This window comes from Danaus plexippus (genome assembly GCF_018135715.1).
Source record: "Danaus plexippus chromosome 29 unlocalized genomic scaffold, MEX_DaPlex mxdp_36, whole genome shotgun sequence".
In the NCBI taxonomy this organism is placed as follows: Eukaryota; Metazoa; Arthropoda; class Insecta; order Lepidoptera; family Nymphalidae; genus Danaus; species Danaus plexippus.
This window is the reverse complement of record NW_026869857.1, coordinates 1,843,751-1,868,190: the sequence shown is the minus strand read 5'-3', so window position 1 is coordinate 1,868,190 and position 24,440 is coordinate 1,843,751. Positions and strand designations below refer to the sequence as shown.

The 24,440-nt window shown below is 41.7% G+C and overlaps 11 protein-coding genes across 11 annotated transcripts; all 11 read right to left on the bottom strand.

Annotated features, from left to right (window-relative positions):
- Window positions 1–446: 446 nt before the first annotated feature.
- On the bottom strand, window positions 447–2,136 carry LOC133320472 (histone H1B-like). Its single transcript, XM_061529054.1, has one exon. It carries the CDS (start codon window positions 1,823–1,825, stop codon window positions 1,004–1,006), a length of 822 nt encoding a protein of 273 aa, XP_061385038.1. The 5' UTR covers window positions 1,826–2,136; the 3' UTR covers window positions 447–1,003.
- A 1,016-nt stretch (window positions 2,137–3,152) lies between these two features.
- On the bottom strand, window positions 3,153–4,126 carry LOC133320480 (histone H4). Its single transcript, XM_061529062.1, has one exon. The coding sequence runs from the start codon at window positions 4,026–4,028 to the stop codon at window positions 3,717–3,719; it is 312 nt and encodes a 103-aa protein (XP_061385046.1). The 5' UTR covers window positions 4,029–4,126; the 3' UTR covers window positions 3,153–3,716.
- An 835-nt stretch (window positions 4,127–4,961) lies between these two features.
- On the bottom strand, window positions 4,962–5,558 carry LOC133320474 (histone H3). The gene has a single exon (XM_061529056.1). The coding sequence runs from the start codon at window positions 5,461–5,463 to the stop codon at window positions 5,053–5,055; it is 411 nt and encodes a 136-aa protein (XP_061385040.1). The 5' UTR covers window positions 5,464–5,558; the 3' UTR covers window positions 4,962–5,052.
- A 2,828-nt stretch (window positions 5,559–8,386) lies between these two features.
- On the bottom strand, window positions 8,387–8,970 carry LOC133320477 (histone H2B). The gene has a single exon (XM_061529059.1). It carries the CDS (start codon window positions 8,872–8,874, stop codon window positions 8,500–8,502), a length of 375 nt encoding a protein of 124 aa, XP_061385043.1. The 5' UTR covers window positions 8,875–8,970; the 3' UTR covers window positions 8,387–8,499.
- A 526-nt stretch (window positions 8,971–9,496) lies between these two features.
- Window positions 9,497–10,490, bottom strand: LOC133320475 (histone H2A). Its single transcript, XM_061529057.1, has one exon. It carries the CDS (start codon window positions 10,396–10,398, stop codon window positions 10,024–10,026), a length of 375 nt encoding a protein of 124 aa, XP_061385041.1. The 5' UTR covers window positions 10,399–10,490; the 3' UTR covers window positions 9,497–10,023.
- Window positions 10,491–11,016: 526 nt separating this feature from the next.
- LOC133320471 (histone H1B-like) lies at window positions 11,017–12,860 on the bottom strand. Its single transcript, XM_061529053.1, has one exon. The coding sequence runs from the start codon at window positions 12,396–12,398 to the stop codon at window positions 11,556–11,558; it is 843 nt and encodes a 280-aa protein (XP_061385037.1). The 5' UTR covers window positions 12,399–12,860; the 3' UTR covers window positions 11,017–11,555.
- Window positions 12,861–13,981: 1,121 nt separating this feature from the next.
- Window positions 13,982–15,291, bottom strand: LOC133320479 (histone H4). Its single transcript, XM_061529061.1, has one exon. The coding sequence runs from the start codon at window positions 14,593–14,595 to the stop codon at window positions 14,284–14,286; it is 312 nt and encodes a 103-aa protein (XP_061385045.1). The 5' UTR covers window positions 14,596–15,291; the 3' UTR covers window positions 13,982–14,283.
- Window positions 15,292–18,475: 3,184 nt separating this feature from the next.
- Window positions 18,476–19,193, bottom strand: LOC133320484 (histone H3). The gene has a single exon (XM_061529066.1). It carries the CDS (start codon window positions 19,035–19,037, stop codon window positions 18,627–18,629), a length of 411 nt encoding a protein of 136 aa, XP_061385050.1. The 5' UTR covers window positions 19,038–19,193; the 3' UTR covers window positions 18,476–18,626.
- Window positions 19,194–19,630: 437 nt separating this feature from the next.
- LOC133320486 (histone H2B) lies at window positions 19,631–20,329 on the bottom strand. The gene has a single exon (XM_061529068.1). It carries the CDS (start codon window positions 20,196–20,198, stop codon window positions 19,824–19,826), a length of 375 nt encoding a protein of 124 aa, XP_061385052.1. The 5' UTR covers window positions 20,199–20,329; the 3' UTR covers window positions 19,631–19,823.
- A 477-nt stretch (window positions 20,330–20,806) lies between these two features.
- On the bottom strand, window positions 20,807–21,803 carry LOC133320485 (histone H2A-like). The gene has a single exon (XM_061529067.1). The coding sequence runs from the start codon at window positions 21,717–21,719 to the stop codon at window positions 21,342–21,344; it is 378 nt and encodes a 125-aa protein (XP_061385051.1). The 5' UTR covers window positions 21,720–21,803; the 3' UTR covers window positions 20,807–21,341.
- A 498-nt stretch (window positions 21,804–22,301) lies between these two features.
- Window positions 22,302–23,717, bottom strand: LOC133320481 (histone H1B-like). Its single transcript, XM_061529063.1, has one exon. It carries the CDS (start codon window positions 23,705–23,707, stop codon window positions 22,865–22,867), a length of 843 nt encoding a protein of 280 aa, XP_061385047.1. The 5' UTR covers window positions 23,708–23,717; the 3' UTR covers window positions 22,302–22,864.
- Between the last annotated feature and the right edge of the window lie 723 nt (window positions 23,718–24,440).

Genomic DNA, 24,440 nt, shown 5'->3' with positions numbered 1-24,440 from the left:
ACGTACTGGTGGGGATATAGACGAATAACGAGCTAAAGTAGACGTGGAGTGGGGAGGGGTTTCCAAAACTAAACTGAGGTAAAAGAAAAATATTGCAAGTGATAGGGAGCTTACATAGTGATGATGATGATAGTTATGAGATTATTATAATTATGTTTTCATTATTATTATTATTATTATTATTATTATTATTGCAATGTAACTAATATTTTTCATAATATATCATCATATTTATTATAACACGAATGAGTATGTTTAATACTGACGTTATTCTCAGATTATAAATTATTATTATTGAATTGTACGCTATTTTCGTACATGCTATTATTTCTGATTATACATATCTAATCTATCTATCTGTATATCTATCTATCTGTATATTATTTTAAGACGATCTTTGTCAGTTGGAAAACGAGAACACACCATTGGGTTCATAATGAAACATATGTTAGCCCTGAAAAGGGCTTTTTATTTATTTTTCTTTTGCTTTCTTTCGTATCTGCGACGTGTGCTAGTAAGATGAACGTCACTCTCGTCGATTCTTCGAACGTTGTAGTGTATGGGGGCACGGAGAGACAGTGCGATGCCATCGGTGCGTGTGTGCGTGGGCGTGTGTGTGTGATATCGATGATATTTAAGAATGTTTCACAACACACAAAAACTGAACATAATTAATTACCTATGTACATTCGGCTTGACAATTTCCAATTGAATCAAGTTGTTATGATGATCGTTATTATTATTATTATTATTATATCAATATAATAATAATTTTCGATTCTATCGTAATTCTATACGACGACTTTGATATTCAAATATACAAACACACTAATATCAACAACAACAACAACAACCCCCGGGTCCCGCGTATCAACATCATCATCATCATCATCATCATCATCATTGAACGGAATCGAAGATGACGCTCAAACTCACGGTGCCGATGCTGCCGCCGCCGTCGCTGATTTACGCGATAGATAAAGTAATATTAAAAAAAAAATTATTACTTTTTCGCTGCTGCTGCTTTCTTAGCTGCGGGTTTCGATTTCGGGGTACCGGCGGCTGCTTTCTTCGGTTTCGGGGCTTTTGGTTTCTTAGTGGGAGGTTTGGCGCTCTTCTTGGCCTTGGATGCTGCTCCTTTGGCCTTAGACGCTGCCGCTGAGGATGCGGCAGAGGCGTTGGCGGATGCGGAACCTTTCTTAGCAGCAGCTGGCTTCTTTTTGGCAGCCGCGGCTGCGGCTGCGGCCGCTTTCTTATCCCTAGCCGCCGCCGCCGATGCTTTAGCTTTAGATGGTGAAGAAGCAGCGGACGAAGCTACGGCACCGCCTTTCTTACCTCCCTTCGCGGCCACTGCCGATGCCGTGGCGGCGGCTTTCTTAGATTTAGCCGATGCCGAAGATGCTGCAGCCCTACCGCCTCCGGCGGGACCACCGCCGCTGGCCTTACCGCCACCTCCCGACGATGAGGGTTTCTTTGCTGCCGATGATTTAGATTCCAATTTGAAAGAACCAGAAGCACCCTTTCCCTTTGTCTGTATCAGGGCACCGGATTCGACGGCGCTCTTAAGATATTTTCTTATGAACGGTGCCAATTTCTCTGTATCGACTTTGTATTGAGCGGCGATGTATTTCTTGATGGCCTGTAACGATGAACCGCTGCGCTCCTTCAACTCTTTAATGGCGTTGTTGACCATTTCAGCGGTTTTAGGATGCGTAGGTTTAGCCTTAGGTTTCTTCGATCCAGCCGCTGCGGCCGCTGCCGCTTTCGGTTTCTTCGCCGGTGTAGCCGGAGCTGGAGTTTCGGATGCTACTGCGGTATCTGCCATTTTACTTCTTTTTAAAACGAACACACACACAGTTTACAGAACACAACTAACAATAAGACTGACTGACAGACAGACAGACAAAACGAAAAGCAAAAAGAAAATAAAATAAAAATGTTATTTTATTTTATACGAACACGAAAGTGGACGCGTGAGTGACGACGACTTTTATTATACGTAATAATGAGCGAGAGAAGATATACGAACTCGTTTCGCCGCAGAGGTCGCTAGTGGATTCATGAACGTCGAATATACCGTAAGGAGAACCGCGTTGTCGCTAAACATTTTCACGTACGAACACTTCTAACTTTTCACTAACATCCATCCGTTTTATACGTTTTATTTAATATAATATATATGTTTATTTAAATTCAAAGATGCGATATGATTAATCTTAAACCTGACTCTCAATATCAACAATGAATTACATAATTAACGTAGATAGCATAGATTAATAGACGTTTGAATTCGATATATCATTCGGGACGTACCTAAGGTCTCGTTTAAAAGTTATTTTTCTCATTTAGAATACCTTATAATCTAATGTAATATCGATTAATTGAAAACGAAGACATCACTCCAATACCCTGATAACATAATCATCGTCTGTTATGATTTATGAACGGTTTATGCGGCATCGAAGTCTGGTCTCGTAAAACACACACTAGGAGGCTAGAGTATGGCGAGAAGCAAAGGCGAATGAATGCATCATCATCGTCGTCTTCGTAGTGGTCGTCGTCGTCGTCGTCGTTTTTATATTAATATTAGATAATAATAATAACAGGACGTTAATTTATTATATAATTGATTGTATAATAGAAGATGAATATTATGATGATACGATTATCGAAATGACGATGGTTGTAGTAGTAGTAGTAGTAGTTGTTGTTGTTGTTAGTGTGGTTGTGGTAGTATCATCGATCACCTCAATTTATTTAAAATGTTAAATTAATTAATAATAATAATATTTATATAGGTACATTGGTGGGATGTCCGTTTGATATACATAATAAATACATCGATACATATTACGTATATTCGGAGGGATAAGAAAATATGAATTGTATTCAGAGAAGAATTATAATAAAAGTATGCACCTATATACGAGTGTATATATATATATTATGTATATAAATTCGTAGAATAATAACATAATCAAATAATTAATTAAGTAATTACATAATTAAATAATATACCCCCTTAAGATATACCTTGTATGAGTTGGCGATTAGTAGATAAATATAAATTCATATAATAATAATAATAATAATAACAATAATAAAATATATGTATTTATTAGTGTTATGATATGAGAGTTAATAATGTGTTCGTTTACTGTGTTTGTCGTCGTGAGAGTAGATTTCAGTAAGTTGAATTTGAAATCCAACTAGATAGGTGGAGTTCGTCGGCACCACCTACCACCACCACCTATAATAACTATCATCCATTTTATATTATTCCGTCGTTGAAACTCGTATTCGATATTCACTATTGTGAATAATATATTTTAACGGATACATATGCGGCCCTGAAAAGGGCCTTTTTTTTAAAAAACAAAAATATTTCCGATGACACATGATATAAAGCGAGAAGAGAAAATTTATATTCGTATAATATTATTCCAGTCGGGCAGTCGGGCGGAGAAGAATCGGCACAGGCACAGGCACTCGCTCGATCGGTCACTCAGTCACACGCGAGACGTATATATATATACACATGTATATATATTGACAAGACGACATTTCTTCACTTTATTCTTCGTGACGATGAGATGATATCGTCATGATGATGTTGTCGGTGTTGGTGTTGGTGTTGGTGTTGTTGTTGTTGTTCCTCTTCTGCTTTATATCACGTAGTCGGGAGCCGGTTATATACGTATAGACACGCCGAACGTTTAACCGCCGAAACCGTATAGGGTGCGTCCCTGTCGCTTCAGGGCGTACACGACGTCCATGGCTGTGACGGTCTTCCTCTTCGCGTGCTCGGTGTACGTGACGGCGTCGCGGATGACGTTCTCTAGGAATACTTTGAGAACGCCTCTGGTCTCTTCGTATATCAGACCGGAGATACGTTTGACGCCGCCTCTGCGTGCCAGACGACGTATGGCCGGTTTGGTGATACCCTGGATGTTATCACGGAGTACTTTCCTGTGTCGCTTGGCTCCACCTTTTCCCAGACCCTTTCCTCCTTTACCGCGACCGGTCATGATGATGTAGTCGTTGCGATTATTATTATTTCTTCTTCACTTCTTTACGATTTCGAACGTTCCGAACGATAGCGTTGCGCGCGCGTGTCGTTCCGTGTGTAAAATCGTCTCATACAAATGCGTTCCTTTTATAGTGTATACCGGTAGTTTACTGGTGGGGGGAAACGTACGATGGTGGTGTGGATGTACGGGGCGAGGGACGGGGTACTATATCGCCCTCCCCGGACCCCGCGACACACTGTCCGTCGTGCCTCTAGAGTAATGTTTCTCTTAAATTTTTTTTTTTTGTTATAAATATGTATATAAATATATATTTTTATATATATACATATGAATATGAATAAAAAATAAATAGACATATACTAAATAAAACATATTTACAATCGTTCTTAGAAAGAAACTGAAGAGAGGCACCTGCGCAGTAGTTGGAAGTGCCATCTACAAAGTAAAGCCGACGACACGATGGGGGACTAACATGTTTCGACTTGTTTCCAGAATTCATGTAATTATTAATACTATTATTATTATTTCTATACTTTACTTTCGTCGTAACATTACGTCCAATATTTTATTTTTTTACACGCGTATTATATTAATATGTTGTTATTGCTACTTATACATATCTATCGATTTATTTGATCTAAATACTGGTGCTGTGTGTGGTTAATAATAAATACGTAACATAATAAATTTTATATTAGGTATATAAAATATTTTTCCGTTCACTAATTATATATTATTGTTCATAGATAGGCATAATATTGTTGTTTAGGCGTTATCGGTCGTATGAAACGTTATTTTATTAATTCAGATATATATGCGGCCCTGAAAAGGGCCTTTTTTTATATTCGTTGTTGTGTTGTTTATATACGTAGGATGAACTATAAATATATGTGTGTGTATGTATATATATATATATATATATATATATATATATACAATTTCCAGTATTATAACAACACACACACACAACTATTTAGGTACATACACATATAAAAAAACAACACCATTGACACTTCTACGTTTAGGCACGTTCGCCGCGAATCCTTCTTGCTAGCTGGATGTCCTTAGGCATAATAGTGACGCGTTTAGCGTGAATAGCGCAAAGGTTCGTGTCTTCGAAGAGACCTACGAGATACGCCTCGCTAGCCTCCTGCAGAGCCATCACCGCAGAGCTCTGGAAACGCAGATCGGTCTTGAAATCTTGAGCTATCTCACGTACTAGACGTTGGAAGGGTAGCTTGCGGATGAGAAGTTCCGTGCTCTTCTGGTAGCGACGGATCTCACGAAGTGCCACAGTACCGGGTCTGTAACGATGAGGCTTCTTCACTCCTCCGGTTGCCGGTGCGCTCTTACGGGCGGCCTTCGTGGCTAGCTGTTTACGTGGTGCCTTACCACCGGTTGATTTACGAGCGGTTTGTTTAGTACGAGCCATTATTAATAAAAAGAAGTAGTAATAATAATAATAATACTACTACTACTAATCTATCGGTAAATTCTACACGGAACGGCGAAACGACGGACAGTTGTGCACTACAGCGACGATCGAACTATAATGACAGCCGTTTTATTTTTTTTTTTTTTTTTTTTTCGATTTGACAGTAGCTGTTAGCCCTATTGGCTTTTACAGCGTCACCGGGAGGGGTGGGCGGCCCGATGGGACCTACCCGTTTAATTCGGGCCCAAAGGGCCCGACATAGGGATACGCCCGTCCCAAGGGTGCCTCTAAGAGGCCGGACCTCGGCTTAGGACGTCGTTGTAGTGGAGGATGATTTGGATATTGGAATACATGACGTCCCCCGACGGCAGAACGCCGGAGCGACGTGTTAGAAACGGGACCTCGTCTTCGCCGGCGAAGGCGGTGTGTTTGTGTCTTGTTGTCTTGTGTGTTTTGAGGACTTTTATGTCTGTACTGTCGGTCATATGTTTACTGTCAGGGTCTAGGAGGGGTGTCTGGGACGCCTAATCGTAAGTACTAATTGCCATTGGCTTTGAACGCTCCCACGGCACTCAACATGCCCGCGTGCTGGCACATTGCCAGCATGCGGGCCTGAGAATTGCCATCGGAGGCCCTCAGCTTGGCAGCGAACGTCTGCACCTCCGCGGGGTCTATAAGACTCGCGAAGTCACAGACTAACTGCAAGTCAGCTGCGAGGCCGGTTGCCGGTATGTGCGCGGGTGCCTGAGGGGCCTGTGTTGCCTTAGGGGCCTGGGTTGCCTGAGGGGCCATGGGTGCCTTAGGGGCCTGGGTTGCTGACGGTTCGTTAATAACGCTAGGCCTATGCCAGGCGTTTTTTGCAGGAGGAGCAGCAGGGATGGGAGCCGGCTCTTGGGCTTTGTTGGGTTTCCGCCCAGCTTTCGCCCAGTGCGGCGCTTTGGGACATCCGCGAAAGTTCGCGGGATGACCCTGCTGGCCGCACAGGACGCAGCTAGGCGGCTCCTCCGTAGGCCCGACCCTGCTGCAGTCGGATGTGCCATGGTCGCCTAGGCACTTTACGCAGCGCGGGCGTGCGTAGCAGAACCTCTGCGAATGGCCATATAGTTGGCATCGGTGGCATTGCCCCGGGGCGCCGCGGTTTCTCGGGGGCTCGATTTCCAAGCCCGACAATCGGCAAACTGAAGGTATATTATAAATTTTCTTACCTTCCGGGGTAAGGGACAGATGAACTAGTACCATGTCAAAGGGTTTTTTGTTGGGCCTGTGCATGCGATGCACTTCCAACACCGGCAGATTTTGGGACTGAAGGTCCTCTTTGATGACGTTCACAGGTATCTCCGCGGGGAGACCCTTGATTACTACCGTAAGCCTACGCTCCTCCGGGAGGGCGTAGGTGTGGTACTCAATATTTTTTTTCCGTAACATCGCGGTCAATGCACGGTGGTCGGTTGGAGTGGCTGCAGAGACCTTGATCCCTACTGCCGTGTTCCGAGCTGACGTAAAATTTATGTTTTTATCATTAAGTAAGCTGGAAATATCGTTCCAGCTTTTGTTTGTTCTAATGTAGAGCGGCGGAGGCAACATCGATTTCCACGCGGTGGTCGGTATTGTTGTACCCGCAGCTGTGCGAACAGGTGCGGGCGCAGGTGCGGACACAGATGTGCCCACAGGTGCAGACACAGGTGTGCCCGCAGGCGCGCGCGCAGCCGCGCCGGCAGCTGCGGGTGACGTCACTATTTTCTTTACTGGCGTCGGAGCCTTCAGCGACTTCGCCGCCTTCCTCTTCCCCGATTTGGATAAAACGGGCCTGAACCCGTCGTTGTCCTCCTCGGTGTCGGAAGTCAGCGAAGAAGAAGACTCCCACTCGTTTTCGGAGCATTCCATGTCGGATGGAATGCGGCGTTGTGGGCAGCCTGGTGAAGCCGGGCTATCCGTGTCGAAAGAGGCCATCCTCGGTGGCTTGCAAGGGTCGGTGTATTCTTGGTAGATATTGGGGAATTTGTTTTCGAGGAACTGTAGTAGTCCCTCGAATCGGGCTTTATAATTGTCGCCCATGATGGACGACGGAACGGGGAGTGTCCTCCCTGCCTTGACAGGGAGGTGTATAAATGTAAGAAAGTACGAATACTAGTCCCTGCTTTTAGGTAACAGGGGTGTACCTACTTCCCTATCGACTGTGATACCTGGCGGCAGAACAACGGCGACTAAGCGACGGTGACTGCTACCCTCTTCGGAGTCTGCTTGATCAACGCCGGACACGTTGATCTTCTAACCTCTTCTATCACTTTGTCACTTTCACACTAGCAATCAGCATCGGAACACTTTGCCGCACGTCTGCACCGTGCGGAGGTCGGACTCGCTCTGACCAGCCGTTTTAAAACCGACGGGCTCTTATATACGTACTCCGGAGGCGGTCGGCGGGGATCGTTCGAGGCGTTCGGGTTTCGGCTTCTAGTCACTAAATCGACACCGTCGTCTTCGTAATTAGCATTATGAGTAGTATAGTAGTTGTCGTTTTGTAATAATTTTGATCGTCTTAAGTATATATATATATATATATATATATATATATATATATATACACACAAATTATATAGAATTTTTAAAAACGACACGATCAACTCATTACTCTATTCAATTATATCTACATTCTAGAATATCTTCTACGTATCCATATTGATATTATAGTTATAAAGATTTTATCATATACATACATATCGTAAGTCAATGATCAGTTCTTTAATCGATACAATATATTATAATGATATATATTAAGCAACTAACTATATTTTAATGTATTGAAAGAATAATATCGAGCTGGATGATCATTCGATGTGTTGAAACTTATATTAATAATAATATAATTATTATTATTATTTTATGGGAATCATTTTGTGGCCCTGAAAAGGGCCTTTTTTTATAATCTTATAAAATCACATATACACCTATATGATAGGTGATAATTATTATAAGTGTTGCTTTATGATGATGTTATAACGTTTTCTTTTTTTCGTTATTTAATAACGAAACATTTCACTTGGAACTGGTGTACTTAGTGACGGCTTTGGTCCCTTCACTGACGGCGTGCTTGGCCAACTCGCCGGGCAGCAACAGTCTCACGGACGTCTGAACCTCCCTCGATGTAATGGTGGATCTCTTGTTGTAGTGCGCGAGACGTGATGCTTCGGCGGCGATGCGTTCGAATATATCGTTCACGAAGGAGTTCATGATAGACATGGCCTTACTTGAGATACCGGTGTCGGGATGCACCTGCTTCAGAACTTTGTAGATGTAAATAGCGTAGCTCTCCTTCCTCTTGTGCTTCTTCTTCTTCTTATCCGATTTGGAGATGTTCTTTTGGGCTTTGCCGGATTTCTTGGCTGCCTTACCGCTCGTTTTAGGCGGCATCTTCAATTATAATAACGACGACAACAACAACAACAACAACCGAATAATCTTACGATATAATTATCGATGCGAAGTGATTGCAGCAGTGCGCGCGGTACGAAGTACAAAACGCTTGTGTTCAAAAATTTTCACAGAAATTTGCTACTATTTATTATTTTTATGTTCAAGCCGATACGTGTGTATCGAGCACGCTCGTCCCCGCCGACCAATGGGAAGCGGTTTCGACGGTGGGGTCCGAAGTGAATTATACGTTGGGGGGGGGGGGGCGAATTCCTAGTTTCTTCGTCGGCGGTAGGAGAGTCATGAAAAAATAAAATAATAACAATATCAAAAATAACCACGTTGCCAAAATATAAATGACACAATGTAAGTTATAAGTTTTATAATAACAATATCTCAAAAATAGTTCAGTCAGTATGCGAATATCGGTGTTTCCTATTATTATTTAATTTATTATATACATATATATTCTTATTAATTAAAATGCAATTAACACAAATTAGTTTTCGGTTTTATTAAATGCTTTGTGATCTTTTTGTTAAATTTTAAATTAAGTAATAATAATAATAATCGCATTAAGCAGATCATCGGCTTACAAAAGTAGATTATTCTTTGTTATTTAATTTGTTTTTCATAAAGTCATATATAATTATATACTGAGCGTAGGCAATTTCTTAATTATATGAATACGTAAAACGATAATAAATATATATTTTATTATAATTGACGACGTCTCGTATCGTTGGAACTGTTCGTATATATATATATAAAATACATATACGTTAAACAACGATTTATTTTGTGGCCCTGAAAAGGGCCTTTTAAAACATCATTTGGATGTATGACTATATACATACAAAAAAAAAATAAAATAAATAAACAAACATCACATCATCCCCATTCCCTATAAGAAACACTTCTCACTCTCTCTATATTATCAGTAATATAAAAATACTGACGTGCACTATTACTTCACAAGAAGAATGAGTCGGTTAGTGCGAGTAATGAAGATGTTGTTGTTGTTGTTGTTATTATTTTTTCATACATCTCTGTATGATTCTGTATCTGTCTGTATATAGTGATGACACGATGGTGCGCTGTCCGATGATGTTGACGACGATGGTTAATGTGAGGGGGGCTGGCTGTCATTTAGGCCTTCTTCTCCGTTTTCTTTGGCAGTAATACGGCCTGGATGTTTGGTAGTACACCTCCCTGAGCTATCGTCACACCCGATAGAAGCTTGTTCAACTCTTCGTCGTTCCTTATGGCTAGCTGAAGATGTCTAGGTATGATTCTGGTCTTCTTGTTGTCTCTGGCAGCGTTACCGGCCAACTCGAGAACTTCAGCTGCAAGATATTCCATAACGGCAGCGAGATAAACGGGAGCACCGGCACCGACGCGCTCCGCGTAGTTACCTTTTCTCAACAATCTGTGTATACGACCCACAGGAAACTGTAGACCCGCACGGTTAGAACGAGACTTTGCCTTTCCCTTAACTTTGCCACCTTTACCACGTCCAGACATTGTTGTTAATATAGAATGTTATTAACGGTTTAGTCGAAAAAATATAACGAACGAACGAACGAACGAACGAAACACCTATTATTATTATACACACGACGGACAGAGAGTCGACGTATATATAAAAATTTTGTAGGTCGCCTCGATCGTTTTATACTTCTACACGTACTGGTGGGGATATAGACGAATGACGAGCTAAAGTAGACGTGGAGTGGGGAGGGGTTTCCAAAACTAAACTGAGGTAAAAGAAAAATATTGCAAGTGATAGGGAGCTTACATAGTGATGATGATAGTTATGAGATTATTATAATTATGTTTTCATTATTATTATTATTATTATTATTGCAATGTAACTAATATTTTTCATAATATATCATCATATTTATTATAACACGAATGAGTATGTTTAATACTGACGTTATTCTCAGATTATAAATTATTATTATTGAATTGTACGCTATTTTCGTACATACTATTATTTCTGATTATACATATCTAATCTATCTATCTATCTATCTGTATATCTATCTATATGTATATCTATCTATCTGTATATTATTTTAAGACGATCTTTGTCAGTTGGAAAACGAGAACACACCATTGGGTTCATAATGAAACATATGTTAGCCCTGAAAAGGGCTTTTTATTTATTTTTCTTTTGCTTTCTTTCGTATCTGCGACGTGTGCTAGTAAGATGAACGTCACTCTCGTCGATTCTTCGAACGTTGTAGTGTATGGGGGCACGGAGAGACAGTGCGATGCCGTCGGTGCGTGTGTGCGTGGGCGTGTGTGTGTGATATCGATGATATTTAAGAATGTTTCACACACAAAAACTGAACATAATTAATTACCTATGTACATTCGGCTTGACAATTTCCAATTGAATCAAGTTGTTATGATGATTATTGTTATATCAATATAATAATAATAATTTTCGATTCTATCGTAATTCTATACGACGATTTTGATATTCAAATATACAAACACACTAATATCAACAACAACAACAACAACCCCCGGGTCCCGCGTATCAACATCATCATCATCATCATCATCATCATTGAACGGAATCGAAGATGACGCTCAAACTCACGGTGCCGATGCTGCCGCCGCCGTCGCTGATTTACGCGATAGATAAAGTAATATTAAAAAAAAAATTATTACTTTTTCGCTGCTGCTGCTTTCTTAGCTGCGGGTTTCGATTTCGGGGTACCGGCGGCTGCTTTCTTCGGTTTCGGGGCTTTTGGTTTCTTAGTGGGAGGTTTGGCGCTCTTCTTGGCCTTGGATGCTGCTCCTTTGGCCTTAGACGCTGCCGCTGAGGATGCGGCAGAGGCGTTGGCGGATGCGGAACCTTTCTTAGCAGCAGCTGGCTTCTTTTTGGCAGCCGCGGCTGCGGCTGCGGCCGCTTTCTTATCCCTAGCCGCCGCCGCCGATGCTTTAGCTTTAGATGGTGAAGAAGCAGCGGACGAAGCTACGGCACCGCCTTTCTTACCTCCCTTCGCGGCCACTGCCGATGCCGTGGCGGCGGCTTTCTTAGATTTAGCCGATGCCGAAGATGCTGCAGCCCTACCGCCTCCGGCGGGACCACCGCCGCTGGCCTTACCGCCACCTCCCGACGATGAGGGTTTCTTTGCTGCCGATGATTTAGATTCCAATTTGAAAGAACCAGAAGCACCCTTTCCCTTTGTCTGTATCAGGGCACCGGATTCGACGGCGCTCTTAAGATATTTTCTTATGAACGGTGCCAATTTCTCTGTATCGACTTTGTATTGAGCGGCGATGTATTTCTTGATGGCCTGTAACGATGAACCGCTGCGCTCCTTCAACTCTTTAATGGCGTTGTTGACCATTTCAGCGGTTTTAGGATGCGTAGGTTTAGCCTTAGGTTTCTTCGATCCAGCCGCTGCGGCGGCGGCGGCGGCCGCTGCGGCCGCTGCCGCTTTCGGTTTCTTCGCCGGTGTAGCCGGAGCTGGAGTTTCGGATGCTACTGCGGTATCTGCCATTTTACTTCTTTTTAAAACGAACACACACACAGTTTACAGAACACAACTAACAATAAGACTGACTGACAGACAGACAGACAAAACGAAAAGCAAAAAGAAAATAAAATAAAAATGTTATTTTATTTTATACGAACACGAAAGTGGACGCGTGAGTGACGACGACTTTTATTATACGTAATAATGAGCGAGAGAAGATATACGAACTCGTTTCGCCGCAGAGGTCGCTAGTGGATTCATGAACGTCGAATATACCGTAAGGAGAACCGCGTTGTCGCTAAACATTTTCACGTACGAACACTTCTAACTTTTCACTAACATCCATCCGTTTTATACGTTTTATTTAATATAATATATATGTTTATTTAAATTCAAAGATGCAATATGATTAATCTTAAACCTGACTCTCAATATCAACAATGAATTACATAATTAACGTAGATAGCATAGATTAATAGACGTTTGAATTCGATATATCATTCGGGACGTACCTAAGGTCTCGTTTAAAAGTTATTTTTCTCATTTAGAATACCTTATAATCTAATGTAATATCGATTAATTGAAAACGAAGACATCACTCCAATACCCTGATAACATAATCATCGTCTGTTATGATTTATGAACGGTTTATGCGGCATCGAAGTCTGGTCTCGTAAAACACACACTAGGAGGCTAGAGTATGGCGAGAAGCAAAGGCGAATGAATGCATCATCATCGTCGTCTTCGTAGTGGTCGTCGTCGTCGTCGTCGTCGTTTTAATATTATTATTAGATAATAATAATAACAGGACGTTAATTTTATTATATAATTGATTGTATAATAGAAGATGAATATTATGATGATACGATTATCGAAATGACGATGGTTGTAGTAGTAGTTGTTGTTGTTGTTAGTGTGGTTGTGGTAGTATCATCGATCACCTCAATTTATTTAAAATGTTAAATTAATTAATAATAATAATATTTATATAGGTACATTGGTGGGATGTCCGTTTGATATACATAATAAATACATCGATACATATTACGTATATTCGGAGGGATAAGAAAATATGAATTGTATTCAGAGAAGAATTATAATAAAAGTATGCACCTATATACGAGTGTATATATATATTATGTATATAAATTCGTAGAATAATAACATAATCAAATAATTAATTAAGTAATTACATAATTAAATAATATACCCCCTTAAGATATACCTTGTATGAGTTGGCGATTAGTAGATAAATATAAATTCATATAATAATAATAATAATAATAACAATAATAAAATATATGTATTTATTAGTGTTATGATATGAGAGTTAATAATGTGTTCGTTTACTGTGTTTGTCGTCGTGAGAGTAGATTTTAGTAAGTTGAATTTGAAATCAAACTAGATAGGTTCGGTTCGGCACCACCTACCACCACCACCTATACCTATCATCCATTTTATATTATTCCGTCGTTGAAACTCGTATTACAGATAGATATTCACTATTGTGAATAATATATTTTAACGGATACATATGCGGCCCTGAAAAGGGCCTTTTTTTTAAAAAACAAAAATATTTCCGATGACACATGATATAAAGCGAGAAGAGAAAATTTATATTCCAGTCGGGCGGAGAAGAATCGGCACAGGCACAGGCACTCGCTCGATCGGTCACTCAGTCACACGCGAGACGTATATATATATATATATATACACATGTATATATATTGACAAGACGACATTTCATCAGTTTATTCTTCGTGACGATGAGATGATATCGTCATGATGATGTTGTCGGTGTCGGTGTCGGTGTCGGTGTTGGTGTTGGTGTTGGTGTTGTTGTTGTTCCTCTTCTGCTTTATATCACGTAGTCGGGAGCCGGTTATATACGTATAGACACGCCGAACGTTTAACCGCCGAAACCGTATAGGGTGCGTCCCTGTCGCTTCAGGGCGTACACGACGTCCATGGCTGTGACGGTCTTCCTCTTCGCGTGCTCGGTGTACGTGACGGCGTCGCGGATGACGTTCTCTAGGAATACTTTGAGAACGCCTCTGGTCTCTTCGTATATCAGACCGGAGATACGTTTGACGCCGCCTCTGCGTGCCAGACGACGTATGGCCGGTTTGGTGATACCCTGGATGTTATCACGGAGTACTTTCCTGTGTCGCTTGGCTCCACCTTTTCCCAGACCCTTTCCTCCTTTACCGCGACCGGTCATGATGATGTAGTCGTTGCGATTATTATTATTTCTTCTTCACTTCTTTACGATTTCGAACGTTCCGAACGATAGCGTTGCGCGCGCGTGTCGTTCCGTGTGTAAAATCGTCTGACTCTAGTTTCGAATTGACAAAAGCTGTTAGCCCTATTGGCTTTTACAGCGTCACCGGGAGGGGTGGGCGGCCCGATGGGACCTACCCGTTTACTTCGGGCCCGAAGGGCCCGGATGATGGATACGCCCGTCCCAAGGGTGCCTCTAGGAGGCCGGACCTCGGCTTAGGACGTCGTTGTTGTGGAGGATGGAGTTGGATTTTGGATTGCGTGACGTCCCCCGACGGCAGAACGCCGGAGCGACGTGTATGAAACGGGACCTCGTCTTCGCCGGCGAAGACGGTGTGTGTGAATGTGATTTTGTGTCGTGGGGCTCGTTGCGTCTGTGTTGTCTGTTGTCGTTATGTCGTCAGGGTCTAGGAGAACGTCTTTTGGACGCCTCTTGCCTAACGGGGAGTTGGGTGACGGGGAGTAGTCACACGCTTTGACTACTAGTGGGTTGGGATGAACCGTCGCGGTCTCGAAAAATCTCTTTGAGATCGTCTTGAAGTGTGCAGCTACCGTAGGAAGTCGGAGGTCCCTATGGAGGTCGGAATTCCTGATGTACCAGGGTGCGCCTGTGGCTTTGCGCATGAATCTATTTTGCAGCACTGCAGTTTGTTGATGGCTGAGGGACGGGCGTGGGCGAAGCACGCGCTCGCGTACGACATGATTGAAGTATGCAGGTCTTGTAAAGTGTGACCTTATTTCTAAGGGACAGTTTACTTTTACTGCAGATCAGGGGATATAGGCGACCTAGGATGTAGGCTGCCCTATTTCTAACTGACTGAATGTGGGGTCTGAAAGTGAAATAACTATCCAGAGTGACCCCTAGATATTTGGCCCTTTTCTGCCAAGGAATGGGGCTGTCGTACAAGGAAATTTTTCGGGAGGGGATGCCTACTCGATTATTTCTGGAAAAAATAATTGCAGTGCTTTTGTCTGGATTAATCTCGATTCTCCATTGGCGAAACCATTTCCCTAAGGTTTTGGCTGCTTTCTGGAGTCGAGAGATGATGTATCTAGAGACCTTGATGAGGTATAAACTGCGGTGTCATCCGCGAAGAGGGCGAGATGTGTTGGTCCTTTTGGAACCGGGATCGCTCGTGTATAACGAGTAAAGAATTGGAGATAGGATGGAGCCCTGAGGGACTCCGCTCTTATTGGCGGGGGGGGAGGATAGGGTGCCCTCCACTCGATAGCGGAAAGAGCGGTTCGACAAGTAGGCTCGAATAATGTGAACGAGCCTGTCTGACAGCTTTAGTTTGAACAGCTTGTAAATCAAGCCGTTTTGCCAGACTTTGTCGAATGCTTTCGCCACATCGAAGAAGATTGCACCCGTTTTATGGGGACGTCTGCTTAATACCTTGGTGATGTGCTCCGTGAGGCGGTGCACAGGGTGGACGCTGGAGTGCTGGCTCTGAAGCCGAACTGTTGGTTGGGGAGGATTTTTAATTTCTCCACTTCCTGTTTGAGCCGATTCAAGACGATCCTTTCGTAGACTTTTCCGAGAGTGTTGAGCAGACTAATCGGCCGGTAGCTGCTCGGTAAGTTTTTCGGTTCCCTGGTTTCGGAATACCTATTACTATGGCCTCTTTCCATTGGTCGGGGAACGCGCATCCGTTCAGTAGTGCGTTGAAGATGAGGACCAATAGGTAAATTAGTCGCGGCGGAAGGATTTTCAGGGCCTTATTCGTGATGCGATCAGGCCCCGATGCTTTTTTAGCGTGGAATGCGCGGATGATGTCGGTCACTTCCGGAAGTGACGTTTCTTTTAGCGCGGCGTCTACCGGTGGTTGCGTAAGTCTTTGAGCTACGTACTCATCGACTTTATCTATGTGACCCGGGTCACTCGGTTGGTCGCTAGGGGAGCATTGACTCTCAAAACTGTCTGCTAGACATTCGGCCTCTCTCTGTCGTCGAAGGCGGGTGGTCGGTTTGGTCTAACCAAAGGAGGCATTACCGAGACAGTGTCGCTTCATTGCTCTCTGCAACGACCAGAATGCCTGGTGCGTTGGAGAGAGCGACGAGAGTTTCCTGTCCCAGCCGTCCTCTCGAAAGGAAGCGAGTGCTTCTCTCACTTGCCTTTGGAGATTACGTAGCGTTCTACGGTTATCGTCTGTCGGTGCTGTGTCATGGGCTCTAGTGGCGGCATTTTTTCTTCTAATTAAATCCCTAATCTCGGGAGGCAGTTCACGACGATCCCTGTGGGACACCGTGATCTGTCTCGTCGAATTGTCTAACGCTTGAGTTATATGTTTAGTAAATAGGGACATGGCGGTCTTCGCAGCTTCTGCTGAGTCTATGGTGTCAGGGATTTGGGATAGCTGCGAAGAGTCTGATTTTAGTCGCTGTTCCAACAGCTTCCAATCGGTAATATTTTTTGTTTGGATTGCCGCGGTTTGGGGGGGTCCTAGCTGGATTAGTACTGGTCTGTGGTCTGAATCAAGCTCGGATAGCGCCTCTATCGAATGCAACTGGAGTGTTACGTTCTTCAAGAGGGCTATGTCGAGCACGTCAGGTCTGTCATGTGAGCCGTCATGGAAGGGGTATCGCGTCGGGTGTAGAGGAGCGGTGACCTCTATGTTGAGTTTGTCTACTAACTTGTCTAGGTCCCGTCCTCTAATATTTGATTGTCGGGAGTTCCATCGAGGATGCTTACTATTTAGGTCCCCGGCCAGAATGACCGAGTTCCCTAGCGAGAGAAGTGACTGAAGGTCGTTCTCCTCTATTGTTTTTGATGGGGAAAGATAAACGGATGCTAGTATGATGGGCTGATGGCCCGTCATACTCACCTGACAGATTGATGCTTCTATGTTTTGTAGCTGGGGAGGGTCAAGGGGTATGCAGTGAAGAGCCCTTCTGTAATATATAACTGTACCTCCTCCGGCGGAGAGGCGGTCGTTCCTAATGATGTTATAGTTCCCAATCTGTGGGTTTCTTTTACACGGTTTCAAGAAGGACTCTTGCACTAAAAGTATATCTATCTGGTGCTTAACTACGAAGTCTCGCACCAGTTCTATCTGAGGAAAAATCGTCTGATACAAATGCGTTCCTTTTATAGTGTATACCGGTAGTTTACTGGTGGGGGGAAACGTACGATGTGGTGGTGTGGATGTACGGGGCGAGGGACGGGGTACTATATCGCCCTCCCCGGACCCCGCGACACACTGTCCGTCGTGCCTCTAGAGTAATGTTTCTCTTAAATTTTTTGTTATAAATATATATATATATATATTTTTTTTTTTATATATACATATGAATATGAATAAAAAATAAATAGACATATACATAATAAAACATATTTACAATCGTTCTTAGAAAGAAACTGAAGAGAGGCACCTGCGCAGTAGTTGGAAGTGCCATCTACAAAGTAAAGCCGACGACACGATGGGGGACTAACATGTTTCGACTTGTTTCCAGAATTCATGTAATTATTAATACTATTATTATTATTTCTATACTTTACTTTCGTCGTAACATTACGTCCAATATTTTACTTTTTTACACGCGTATTATATTAATATGTTGTTATTGCTACTTATACATATCTATCGATTTATTTGATCTAAATACTGGCGCTCTGTGTGGTTAATAATAAATACGTAACATAATAAATTTTATATTAAGTATATAAAATATTTCTCCGTTCAATAATTATATATTATTATTGTTCATAGATAGGCATAATATTGTTGTTTAGACGTTATCGGTCGTATGAAACGTTATTTTATTAATTCAGATATATATGCGGCCCTGAAAAGGGCCTTTTTTTATATTCGTTGTTGTGTTGTTTATATACGTATGATGAACTTTGAATATATGTGTGTGTGTTTTTCAATTTCAATTCAATTTCCAGTATTATAACAACACACACACACACAACTATCTAGGTACATACACATATAAAAAAAAAAAACAACACCATTGACACTTCTACGTTTAGGCACGTTCGCCGCGAATCCTTCTTGCTAGCTGGATGTCCTTAGGCATAATAGTGACGCGTTTAGCGTGAATAGCGCAAAGGTTCGTGTCTTCGAAGAGACCTACGAGATACGCCTCGCTAGCCTCCTGCAGAGCCATCACCGCAGAGCTCTGGAAACGCAGATCGGTCTTGAAATCTTGAGCTATCTCACGTACTAGACGTTGGAAGGGTAGCTTGCGGATGAGAAGTTCCGTGCTCTTCTGGTAGCGACGGATCTCACGAAGTGCCACAGTACCGGGTCTGTAACGATGAGGCTTCTTCACTCCTCCGGTTGCCGGTGCGCTCTTACGGGCGGCCTTCGTGGCTAGCTGTTTACGTGGTGCCTTACCACCGGTTGATTTACGAGCGGTTTGTTTAGTACGAGCCATTATTAATAAAAAGAAGTAGTAATAATAATACTACTACTACTAATCTATCGGTAAATTCTACACGGAACGGCGAAACGACGGACAGTTGTGCACTACAGCGACGATCGAACTATAATGACAGCCGTTTTAAAACCGACGGGCTCTTATATACGTACTCCGGAGGCGGTCGGCGGGGATCGTTCGAGGCGTTCGGGTTTCGGCTTCTAGTCACTAAATCGACACCGTCGTCTTCGTAATTAGCATTATGAGTAGTATAGTAGTTGTCGTTTTGTAATAATTTTGATCGTCTTAAGTATATTTATATATATATATATCTTAAGTATATATATATATATACACAAATTATATAGAATTTTTAAAAACGACACGATCAACTCATTACTCTATTCAATTATATCTACATTCTAGAATATCTTCTACGTATCCATATTGATATTATAGTTATAAAGATTTTATCATATACATACATATCGTAAGTCAATGATCAGTTCTTTAATCGATACAATATATTATAATGATATATATTAAGCAACTAACTATATTTTAATGTATTGAAAGAATAATATCGAGCTGGATGATCATTCGATGTGTTGAAACTTATATTAATAATAATATAATTATTATTATTATTTTATGGGAATCATTTTGTGGCCCTGAAAAGGGCCTTTTTTTATAATCTTATAAAATCACATATACACCTATATGATAGGTGATAATTATTATAAGTGTTGCTTTATGATGATGTTATAACGTTTTTTTTTTTTCGTTATTTAATAACGAAACATTTCACTTGGAACTGGTGTACTTAGTGACGGCTTTGGTCCCTTCACTGACGGCGTGCTTGGCCAACTCGCCGGGCAGCAACAGTCTCACGGACGTCTGAACCTCCCTCGATGTAATGGTGGATCTCTTGTTGTAGTGCGCGAGACGTGATGCTTCGGCGGCGATGCGTTCGAATATATCGTTCACGAAGGAGTTCATGATAGACATGGCCTTACTTGAGATACCGGTGTCGGGATGCACCTGCTTCAGAACTTTGTAGATGTAAATAGCGTAGCTCTCCTTCCTCTTGTGCTTCTTCTTCTTCTTGTCCGATTTGGAGATGTTCTTTTGGGCTTTGCCGGATTTCTTGGCTGCCTTACCGCTCGTTTTAGGCGGCATCTTCAATTATAATAACGACGACAACAACAACAACAACCGAATAATCTTACGATATAATTATCGATGCGAAGTGATTCCAGCAGTGCGCGCGGTACGAAGTACAAGACGCTTGTGTTCAAAAAATTTCACAGAAATTTGCTACTATTTATTATTTTTATGTTCAAGCCGATACGTGTGTATCGAGCACGCTCGTCCCCGCCGACCAATGGGAAGCGGTTTCGACGATGGGGTCCGAAGTGAATTATACGTTGGGGGGGGGGGGGGCGAATTCCTAGTTTCTTCGTCGGCGGTAGGAGAGTCATGAAAAAATAAAATAATAACAATATCAAAAATAACCATGTTGCCAAAATATAAATGACACAATGTAAGTTATAAGTTTTATAATAACAATATCTCAAAAATAGTTCAGTCAGTATGCGAATATCGGTGTTTCCTATTATTATTTAATTTATTATATACATATATATTCTTATTAATTAAAATGTAATTAACACAAATTAGTTTTCGGTTTTATTAAATGCTTTGTGATCTTTTTGTTAAATTTTAAATTTAGTAATAATAATAATCGCATTAAGCAGATCATCGGCTTACAAAAGTAGATTATTCTTTGTTATTTAATTTGTTTTTCATAAAGTCATATATAATTATATACTGAGCGTAGGCAATTTCTTAATTATATGAATACGTAAAACGATAATAAATATATATTTTATTATAATTGACGACGTCTCGTATCGTTGGAACTGTTCGTATATATATATAAAATACATATACGTTAAACAACGATTTATTTTGTGGCCCTGAAAAGGGCCTTTTAAAACATCATTTGGATGTATGACTATATACATACAAAAAAAAAATAAAATAAATAAACAAACATCACATCATCCCCATTCCCTATAAGAAACACTTCTCACTCTCTCTCTATATTATCAGTAATATAAAAATACTGACATGCACTATTACTTCACAAGAAGAATGAGTCGGTTAGTGCGAGTAATGAAGATGTTGTTGTTGTTGTTGTTGTTATTATTTTTTCATACATCTCTGTATGATTCTGTATCTGTCTGTATATAGTGATGACACGATGGTGCGCTGTCCGATGATGTTGACGACGATGGTTAATGTGAGGGGGGCTGGCTGTCATTTAGGCCTTCTTCTCCGTTTTCTTGGCAGTAATACGGCCTGGATGTTTGGTAGTACACCTCCCTGAGCTATCGTCACACCCGATAGAAGCTTGTTCAACTCTTCGTCGTTCCTTATGGCTAGCTGAAGATGTCTAGGTATGATTCTGGTCTTCTTGTTGTCTCTGGCAGCGTTACCGGCCAACTCGAGAACTTCAGCTGCAAGATATTCCATAACGGCAGCGAGATAAACGGGAGCACCGGCACCGACGCGCTCCGCGTAGTTACCTTTTCTCAACAATCTGTGTATACGACCCACAGGAAACTGTAGACCCGCACGGTTAGAACGAGACTTTGCCTTTCCCTTAACTTTGCCACCTTTACCACGTCCAGACATTGTTGTTAATATAGAATGTTATTAACGGTTTAGTCGAAAAAATATAACGAACGAACGAACGAACGAACGAAACACCTATTATTATTATACACACGACGAACAGAGAGTCGACGTATATATAAAAATTTTGTAGGTCGCCTCGATCGTTTTATACTTCTACACGTACTGGTGGGGATATAGACGAATAACGAGCTAAAGTAGACGTGGAGTGGGGAGGGGTTTCCAAAACTAAACTGAGGTAAAAGAAAAATATTGCAAGTGATAGGGAGCTTACATAGTGATGATGATGATAGTTATGAGATTATTATAATTATGTTTTCATTATTATTATTATTATTATTATTGCAATGTAACTAATATTTTTCATAATATATCATCATATTTATTATAACACGAATGAGTATGTTTAATACTGACGTTATTCTCAGATTATAAATTATTATTATTGAATTGTACGCTATTTTCGTACATACTATTATTTCTGATTATACATATCTAATCTATCTATCTATCTGTATATTATTTTAAGACGATCTTTGTCAGTTGGAAAACGAGAACACACCATTGGGTTCATAATGAAACATATGTTAGCCCTGAAAAGGGCTTTTTATTTATTTTTCTTTTGCTTTCTTTCGTATCTGCGACGTGTGCTTGTAAGATGAACGTCACTCTCGTCGATTCTTCGAACGCTGTAGTGTATGGGGGCACGGAGAGACAGTGCGATGCCGTCGGTGTGTGTGTGTGCGTGGGCGTGTGTGTGTGATATCGATGATATTTAAGAATGTTTCACACACAAAAACTGAACATAATTAATTACCTATGTACATTCGGCTTGACAATTTCCAATTGAATCAAGTTGTTATGATGATCGTTATTATTATTATTATTATTATTATATCAATATAATAATAATTTTCGATTCTATCGTAATTCTATACGACGACTTTGATATTCAAATATACAAACACACTAATATCAACAACAACAACAACAACAACCCCCGGGTCCCGCGTATCAACATCATCATCATCATCATCATCATCATTGAACGGAATCGAAGATGACGCTCAAACTCACGGTGCCGATGCTGCCGCCGCCGTCGCTGATTTACGCGATAGATAAAGTAATATTAACAAAAAAAATTATTACTTTTTCGCTGCTGCTGCTTTCTTAGCTGCGGGTTTCGATTTCGGGGTACCGGCGGCTGCTTTCTTCGGTTTCGGGGCTTTTGGTTTCTTAGTGGGAGGTTTGGCGCTCTTCTTGGCCTTGGATGCTGCTCCTTTGGCCTTAGACGCTGCCGCTGAGGATGCGGCAGAGGCGTTGGCGGATGCGGAACCTTTCTTAGCAGCAGCTGGCTTCTTTTTGGCAGCCGCGGCTGCGGCTGCGGCCGCTTTCTTATCCCTAGCCGCCGCCGCCGATGCTTTAGCTTTAGATGGTGAAGAAGCAGCGGACGAAGCTACGGCACCGCCTTTCTTACCTCCCTTCGCGGCCACTGCCGATGCCGTGGCGGCGGCTTTCTTAGATTTAGCCGATGCCGAAGATGCTGCAGCCCTACCGCCTCCGGCGGGACCACCGCCGCTGGCCTTACCGCCACCTCCCGACGATGAGGGTTTCTTTGCTGCCGATGATTTAGATTCCAATTTGAAAGAACCAGAAGCACCCTTTCCCTTTGTCTGTATCAGGGCACCGGATTCGACGGCGCTCTTAAGATATTTTCTTATGAACGGTGCCAATTTCTCTGTATCGACTTTGTATTGAGCGGCGATGTATTTCTTGATGGCCTGTAACGATGAACCGCTGCGCTCCTTCAACTCTTTAATGGCGTTGTTGACCATTTCAGCGGTTTTAGGATGCGTAGGTTTAGCCTTAGGTTTCTTCGATCCAGCCGCTGCGGCGGCGGCGGCGGCCGCTGCGGCCGCTGCCGCTTTCGGTTTCTTCGCCGGTGTAGCCGGAGCTGGAGTTTCGGATGCTACTGCGGTATCTGCCATTTTACTTCTTTTTAAAAAGAACACACACACAGTTTACAGAACACAACTAACAATAAGACTGACTGACAGACAGACAGACAAAACGAAAAGCAAAAAGAAAATAAAATAAAAATGTTATTTTATTTTATACGAACACGAAAGTGGACGCGTGAGTGACGACGACTTTTATTATACGTAATAATGAGCGAGAGAAGATATACGAACTCGTTTCGCCGCAGAGGTCGCTAGTGGATTCATGAACGTCGAATATACCGTAAGGAGAACCGCGTTGTCGCTAAACATTTTCACGTACGAACACTTCTAACTTTTCACTAACATCCATCCGTTTTATACGTTTTATTTAATATAATATATACGTTTATTTAAATTCAAAGATGCGATATGATTAATCTTAAACCTGACTCTCAATATCAACAATGAATTACATAATAAACGTAGATAGCATAGATTAATAGACGTTTGAATTCGATATATCATTCGGGACGTACCTAAGGTCTCGTTTAAAAGTTATTTTTCTCATTTAGAATACCTTATAATCTAATGTAATATCGATTAATTGAAAACGAAGACATCACTCCAATACCCTGATAACATAATCATCGTCTGTTATGATTTATGAACGGTTTATGCGGCATCGAAGTCTGGTCTCGTAAACACACACTAGGAGGCTAGAGTATGGCGAGAAGCAAAGGCGAATGAATGCATCATCATCGTCGTCTTCGTAGTGGTCGTC

Excerpts from the sequence above, each read along its gene's own strand:
- LOC133320485 (XM_061529067.1), bottom strand. The coding sequence starts at position 21,719 with ATGTCTGGACGTGGTAAAGGTGGCAAAGTTAAGGGAAAGGCAAAGTCT.
- LOC133320474 (XM_061529056.1), bottom strand. The coding sequence starts at position 5,463 with ATGGCTCGTACTAAACAAACCGCTCGTAAATCAACCGGTGGTAAGGCA.
- LOC133320477 (XM_061529059.1), bottom strand. The coding sequence starts at position 8,874 with ATGCCGCCTAAAACGAGCGGTAAGGCAGCCAAGAAATCCGGCAAAGCC.
- LOC133320472 (XM_061529054.1), bottom strand. The coding sequence starts at position 1,825 with ATGGCAGATACCGCAGTAGCATCCGAAACTCCAGCTCCGGCTACACCG.
- LOC133320484 (XM_061529066.1), bottom strand. The coding sequence starts at position 19,037 with ATGGCTCGTACTAAACAAACCGCTCGTAAATCAACCGGTGGTAAGGCA.
- LOC133320479 (XM_061529061.1), bottom strand. The coding sequence starts at position 14,595 with ATGACCGGTCGCGGTAAAGGAGGAAAGGGTCTGGGAAAAGGTGGAGCC.
- LOC133320471 (XM_061529053.1), bottom strand. The coding sequence starts at position 12,398 with ATGGCAGATACCGCAGTAGCATCCGAAACTCCAGCTCCGGCTACACCG.
- LOC133320481 (XM_061529063.1), bottom strand. The coding sequence starts at position 23,707 with ATGGCAGATACCGCAGTAGCATCCGAAACTCCAGCTCCGGCTACACCG.
- LOC133320480 (XM_061529062.1), bottom strand. The coding sequence starts at position 4,028 with ATGACCGGTCGCGGTAAAGGAGGAAAGGGTCTGGGAAAAGGTGGAGCC.
- LOC133320486 (XM_061529068.1), bottom strand. The coding sequence starts at position 20,198 with ATGCCGCCTAAAACGAGCGGTAAGGCAGCCAAGAAATCCGGCAAAGCC.
- LOC133320475 (XM_061529057.1), bottom strand. The coding sequence starts at position 10,398 with ATGTCTGGACGTGGTAAAGGTGGCAAAGTTAAGGGAAAGGCAAAGTCT.